We start from the raw sequence: 7,840 nt of genomic DNA on the forward strand, positions 1-7,840 counted from the left end.
AGGAAATATTGGAACCACCCAACTATAAGATGCCGAAAATTTGAAACTAAAAATACCAGCAAGCAAACAATAAAGTCGTGCTGACGATCTTCAAGGATCGAAAATATAACATCATTGAATTAAATGTACGGGGAGACTTTTTACAGCCGCCACACGCACAAATAACACGGATGTGATTATAAAATAGACAAACACAGAATCCCTAAAGAAAGTCCAGCACGGCAAAAATTGAAAATGTTGCAGGCTCGGTTTAATTGAGCCTGTTCATGGACGGTACTGTAAAGTGCAAGTTACCGTCCACGCCCCCTAGCACCGGCTTAAGCAGAATTCAACATTTAAACGTGAAATAGTAAAATTTTGAATTTAGATAACATCCTCAGATGTTGTTCATTACGGCGGTTATCATGGAACCTTCAATGTGACACTTCCGTGCCATTCCATGAAAAGTGGCGTATGGTCCCAAATAATAAAAAGGGTGTGCCCCTAAACGAGAAAACAATGGGCGGAACTAAATAAAATGGAATTTTGAAAGGGGATCAGAGGTTATGAAGCCTGCGTATCACAGATAAGACGTCAAAAGACAAATTTAAAAAGCAGGCAACATATCCTAAGGGTGATTCAACATTTATTCAAGTAGGAATATTGGAACCACCCAACTATAAGATGCCGAAAATTTGAAACTAAAATACCACAAGCACAACAATAAAGTCGTGCTGAACGATCTTCAAGGATCGAAAATATAACATCATTGATTAAATGTACGGGGAGACTTTTTACAGCCGCCACACGGCACAAATAACACGGATGTGATTATAAAATAGACAAACACAGAATCCCTAAAGAAAGTCCAGCACGGCAAAATTGAAAATGTTGCAGGCTCGGTTTAATTGAGCCTGTTCATGGACGGTACTGTAAAGTGCAAGTTACCGTCCACGCCCCCTAGCACCGGCTTAAGCAGAATTCAACATTTAAACGTGAAATAGTAAAATTTTGAATTTAGAAACATCCTCAGATGTGTTCATACGGCGGTTATCATGGAACCTTCAATGTGACACTTCCGTGCCATTCCATGAAAAGTGGCGTATGGTCCCCAAATAATAAAAAGGGTGTGCCCTAAACGAGAGAAAACAATGGGCGGAACTAAATAAAATGGAATTTTGAAAGGGGATCAGAGGTTATGAAGCCTGCGTATCACAGATAAGACGTCAAAAGACAAATTTAAAAAGCAGGCAACATATCCTAAGGGTGATTCAACATTATTCAAGTAGGAATATTGGAACCACCCAACTATAAGATGCCGAAAATTTGAAACTAAAATACCACAAGCACAACAATAAAGTCGTGCTGAACGATCTTCAAGGATCGAAAATATAACATCATTGATTAAATGTACGGGGAGACTTTTTACAGCCGCCACACGGCACAAATAACACGGATGTGATTATAAAATAGACAAACACAGAATCCCTAAAGAAAGTCCAGCACGGCAAAATTGAAAATGTTGCAGGCTCGGTTTAATTGAGCCTGTTCATGGACGGTACTGTAAAGTGCAAGTTACCGTCCACGCCCCCTAGCACCGGCTTAAGCAGAATTCAACATTTAAACGTGAAATAGTAAAATTTTGAATTTAGAAACATCCTCAGATGTGTTCATACGGCGGTTATCATGGAACCTTCAATGTGACACTTCCGTGCCATTCCATGAAAAGTGGCGTATGGTCCCCAAATAATAAAAAGGGTGTGCCCTAAACGAGAAAACAATGGGCGGAACTAAATAAAATGGAATTTTGAAAGGGGATCAGAGGTTATGAAGCCTGCGTATCACAGATAAGACGTCAAAAGACAAATTTAAAAAGCAGGCAACATATCCTAAGGGTGATTCAACATTATTCAAGTAGGAATATTGGAACCACCCAACTATAAGATGCCGAAAATTTGAAACTAAAAATACCACAAGCACAACAATAAAGTCGTGCTGAACGATCTTCAAGGATCGAAAATATAACATCATTGATTAAATGTACGGGGAGACTTTTTACAGCCGCCACACGGCACAAATAACACGGATGTGATTATAAAATAGACAAAACACAGAATCCCTAAAGAAAGTCCAGCACGGCAAAATTGAAAATGTTGCAGGCTCGGTTTAATTGAGCCTGTTCATGGACGGTACTGTAAAGTGCAAGTTACCGTCCACGCCCCCTAGCACCGGCTTAAGCAGAATTCAACATTTAAACGTGAAATAGTAAAATTTTGAATTTAGAAACATCCTCAGATGTGTTCATACGGCGGTTATCATGGAACCTTCAATGTGACACTTCCGTGCCATTCCATGAAAAGTGGCGTATGGTCCCCAAATAATAAAAAGGGTGTGCCCTAAACGAGAAAACAATGGGCGGAACTAAATAAAATGGAATTTTGAAAGGGGATCAGAGGTTATGAAGCCTGCGTATCACAGATAAGACGTCAAAAGACAAATTTAAAAAGCAGGCAACATATCCTAAGGGTGATTCAACATTATTCAAGTAGGAATATTGGAACCACCCAACTATAAGATGCCGAAAATTTGAAACTAAAAATACCACAAGCACAACAATAAAGTCGTGCTGAACGATCTTCAAGGATCGAAAATATAACATCATTGATTAAATGTACGGGGAGACTTTTTACAGCCGCCACACGGCACAAATAACACGGATGTGATTATAAAATAGACAAACACAGAATCCCTAAAGAAAGTCCAGCACGGCAAAATTGAAAATGTTGCAGGCTCGGTTTAATTGAGCCTGTTCATGGACGGTACTGTAAAGTGCAAGTTACCGTCCACGCCCCCTAGCACCGGCTTAAGCAGAATTCAACATTTAAACGTGAAATAGTAAAATTTTGAATTTAGAAACATCCTCAGATGTGTTCATACGGCGGTTATCATGGAACCTTCAATGTGACACTTCCGTGCCATTCCATGAAAAGTGGCGTATGGTCCCCAAATAATAAAAAGGGTGTGCCCTAAACGAGAAAACAATGGGCGGAACTAAATAAAATGGAATTTTGAAAGGGGATCAGAGGTTATGAAGCCTGCGTATCACAGATAAGACGTCAAAAGACAAATTTAAAAAGCAGGCAACATATCCTAAGGGTGATTCAACATTATTCAAGTAGGAATATTGGAACCACCCAACTATAAGATGCCGAAAATTTGAAACTAAAAATACCACAAGCACAACAATAAAGTCGTGCTGAACGATCTTCAAGGATCGAAAATATAACATCATTGATTAAATGTACGGGGAGACTTTTTACAGCCGCCACACGGCACAAATAACACGGATGTGATTATAAAATAGACAAACACAGAATCCCTAAAGAAAGTCCAGCACGGCAAAATTGAAAATGTTGCAGGCTCGGTTTAATTGAGCCTGTTCATGGACGGTACTGTAAAGTGCAAGTTACCGTCCACGCCCCCTAGCACCGGCTTAAGCAGAATTCAACATTTAAACGTGAAATAGTAAAATTTTGAATTTAGAAACATCCTCAGATGTGTTCATACGGCGGTTATCATGGAACCTTCAATGTGACACTTCCGTGCCATTCCATGAAAAGTGGCGTATGGTCCCCAAATAATAAAAAGGGTGTGCCCTAAACGAGAAAACAATGGGCGGAACTAAATAAAATGGAATTTTGAAAGGGGATCAGAGGTTATGAAGCCTGCGTATCACAGATAAGACGTCAAAAGACAAATTTAAAAAGCAGGCAACATATCCTAAGGGTGATTCAACATTATTCAAGTAGGAATATTGGAACCACCCAACTATAAGATGCCGAAAATTTGAAACTAAAAATACCACAAGCACAACAATAAAGTCGTGCTGAACGATCTTCAAGGATCGAAAATATAACATCATTGATTAAATGTACGGGGAGACTTTTTACAGCCGCCACACGGCACAAATAACACGGATGTGATTATAAAATAGACAAACACAGAATCCCTAAAGAAAGTCCAGCACGGCAAAATTGAAAATGTTGCAGGCTCGGTTTAATTGAGCCTGTTCATGGACGGTACTGTAAAGTGCAAGTTACCGTCCACGCCCCCTAGCACCGGCTTAAGCAGAATTCAACATTTAAACGTGAAATAGTAAAATTTTGAATTTAGAAACATCCTCAGATGTGTTCATACGGCGGTTATCATGGAACCTTCAATGTGACACTTCCATTTTATTTAGTTCCGCCCATTGTTTTCTCGTTTAGGGCACACGCATTTTTTTACTTGGGGACCATATGCCGCTTTTCATGGAATGGCACTACCGTGTCACATTGAAGGTTCCATGATAACCGCCATATGAACACATCTGCGGATGTTTCAAAAATCTAAATTTTACCAGTTCATGTTAAATGTTGAATTCTGCTTAAGCCGGTGCTAGGGGGCGTGGACGGTAACTTGCACTTTCCAGTACCGTCCATGAACAGGCTCAATCAAACCGAGCCTGCAACATTTTCAATTTTGCCGTGTTGGGCTTTCTTTAGGGATTCTGTATTTATCTATTTTTTGACATTCTTTAGTCCAAACAAACTTACGCCCCTTTTCTAGCAGTTGATTTAGCGGTTTAATTACCGTGGCTAGGTTATTTAAGAACCTATGATAGTAATTTAGTAATCCGAGATATGCCCTGAGAGATGTGACATTTTGTGGACGTGGTGTATTTAAAATAGAATCCACCTTATCATTACATTTCCACAGACCGTTTTCATCAATTTCATGACCACAATATGTAATCCTCTCTTGAAAGAACTGACATTTTTCTTTATTCACTTTTAAACCATATTTTGACAACCGTTGCACTACTGTTTCTAAGTTATTTAAGTGAGCTTGATCATTTTCTCCTGTAATGACCATATCATCGAGAATGCACTGTACTCCTGGTATTCCTTGAAGAATTTGATCAATTGTTCTTTGCCATATTGCAGGTGCTGATGATACTCCATATGTCAATCTATTATAAGAATATAGACCTTTGTGAGTGTTAATCGTTAACATTTCTTTTGTTTTGTCATCGCACTCCAATTGAAGATATGCTTGGCGTAAATCCAACTTTGAATATTTCTTTCCATTTGCCAAATTCGCGAAAATGTCCTCTATTCTCGGAAGTGGGTATTTATCTACATTTATAGCTTGGTTTACGGTGACTTTGAAATCTCCACAAATTCTTACTCCTCCCGAAGATTTAACAACGGGCACAATAGGTGTAGCCCATTCTGATGTATTCACTTTCGTAATAATGCCCTGTTCTTCTAGGATGTCTAATTCCTTTTCTATTTTCGGTTTTAACGAATATGGTACTGGCCTAGCTTTTACGAATTTCGGTGAAGCATTCTCTTTGACAGATAGCGTTGCTTTAATATCTTTAACTTTCCCGATACCGTCGGAAAACACTGACTCATATCGCTTCATAATATCGGCTATACGTGTTTGTGTTGAGTGATCATCAATTGAATTCACATGTACAATACGTGACCAGTCCAATACAATTTCATTCATCCAGTCCCGTCCAAACAATGCGGGACCGTTGCCCATGACAATACACAGTTTCAGCGATTTTGACTGTCCATTGTACCTTACATTTATCAGTTTTGTAACCCGTAAGTTTTTTCTCCAAGTAAAGTTAATAAAGCTGGAACTTTTTTCTCATCGTCTATTTCATTTACTAAAAAGTACTGCTCTAAACGTTCTTGATAGCATGTCCATGATTCTGAATTGCCATCAAATCCAGATAAATGTCCAATTAATGCAGCCATTTTAACACTTATAAATTAAATCCAGAATTTTACACATATTATGATAATAACATTAATATCTAATAGATAAAATCCCCGAAATTTAATGTTCAATTATCCTCGTCGCCAGATTGTTATGTTTTCTATATAGAAGTAACACGTCTTTAATGCTGAACTATCGTTTATTAACTGATTTGATACAGAGCGTGGCATGCTAAGATAGGGTTAGTAGGCGGGGCTTATTAGTAATACATTCTGACCAATGAATAGCAGAGTAATACACAACAAGATTGTTGCCTCCTTATATTATTATATAGAACATCTCCAATGCACAACAAAGACGAATACGTGTAAAAATACATTTTTAAAGTAAAAATGGACTGATTTGGAGATATTAAATTCAATGTACAAACGTTTACTTATGCCTCAGTTGAAGGGCATTTCTTGTCACTACAGCACACCGTACAATCAAATGTGCAGACAGCAGTTCAAGCGTCGACAGCTGTAAAAGTATATACATGTCGGCGCAGGAAACACAATTGATGGACGGTAAGTATTCATCTATTTTTAACATATCGAACATGTGTTCGAGTAAATCAATGTTATGGATCGAGTTCGTAAGCATGCGGTCTATTAGAAAGTATTATGAATAAATTGATATTTTAAATGAACAAAAAAGTTTTAGTCTTTTCTAGTTACTGTAGCACAAAAGCGCTGTAAATTGTTTCCTTGAACGGCTTTCAGCGTTATTAATTCTTGCCGATGAATGACTGTCGATGTTATTATTAAAAAGAGGCGCACGGCTGATGGGGTTACTTAAATCTTGATGACACTTAAACTTAAATACCCTATAACTTTAACAGAAAAGCATTATTAAAGGTATGGTTTAAAATATTTAATGACGAATTGTTGACGTTTACGAATCGTATGGTAAAAGGATTTTTTATCATGAGAAAATATAAGTTTTTGTGACTTTAAAATAAAAATGCCGCATCTCATCGGATAGTGTGGTTATTTTCAGTCAAAATTCACGTGAAGTAAAGCTTGCACAGGGCCAGAAATGTGTTAGCATGCTCCTTTGGATGTTGACTATCGACCCATAACATTGATTTACTCGAACATAGTTGGGATATGTTACAAATAGATGAATACTTACCGTCCGTCAATTGTGTTTCCTGCGCCGACATGTATATACCGGTACAGCTGCCGACGCTTGAACTGCTGTCTGCCCATTTGATTGTACGGTGTGTACAGGCTAGGTGGATTTTCTAATTTTTAACACGACCAAAAAGCCAATAAATTTTGCTTCGAGCAGACCTTTCAATTTTTGTCGCAACATACGAGCATGGGTTTATTCAGAATTTCAGAAATGATTATGCATTAGGTTCTATTTTTTTACAAAACTGTGCAACTTTTTAAACCTTTGTTATACGACCTAGACATATGACTCATTTAATGTATCGGGATGTTATACGTATGTACATTTCTAATAAAATTACTTTTAAGTTCTATAAAAATGTATACTTGAAAATATATCGTAAAATAAAAACAACAAAGTTTGCAAGTTATTGTGCTGTTTATTTATAAGCTTTCGTGAAAATGATAATGTATTCATTTATCTTTAACTTGGACAAAACTTGAGGGTTCAAAAAAATTAATGCATTCGCCAAATATGCTGAACTCTTCCTCAGAATTTATAAGAAAAACGGGAATCGATTTTTTTCCTATTAGAAACAGATAATACATTTTGAAATTATCCATATCTTTAATAAATGTCATAACTCTTAAACTGATTAATTGTTTGGCTTACAGAAAATGGAAAGAGTTCGTTGAACATTTTTGTAATCAAAGTTCTTTTGGTAATATGCCAGGCAAATGAATGCTAAAGCTCATTTTGTAATTTCTTTGATTGAACAAAGGTTATTTAAGCATTACATTTTAAAATCCAAGAATAGTTGCACAATATACAAGAATAACAGAGACTTACGTACAGTCTGATTGAGAAATGAAACAAATATTTTTGTCAGGATTTTGTTGGTTCTTCTACTGACCATTCATATGCTCAACAT

General features: G+C 37.2%; 1 protein-coding gene across 1 annotated transcript; it reads right to left on the reverse strand.

Annotated features, from left to right (window-relative positions):
• Positions 1-4,611: 4,611 nt before the first annotated feature.
• Positions 4,612-5,571, reverse strand: LOC132735120 (uncharacterized protein K02A2.6-like; the record flags this gene model as incomplete). The annotated part of the gene is made up of 1 exon (XM_060722016.1): positions 4,612-5,571. A coding segment is annotated over exon 1 (960 nt), but the record flags the coding sequence as incomplete, so codon positions are not given.
• Between the last annotated feature and the right edge of the window lie 2,269 nt (positions 5,572-7,840).

This window comes from Ruditapes philippinarum, unplaced genomic scaffold (assembly GCF_026571515.1).
Source record: "Ruditapes philippinarum isolate M1 unplaced genomic scaffold, ASM2657151v2 ctg25937_1_1_1_1, whole genome shotgun sequence".
Classification (NCBI taxonomy): Eukaryota; Metazoa; Mollusca; class Bivalvia; order Venerida; family Veneridae; genus Ruditapes; species Ruditapes philippinarum.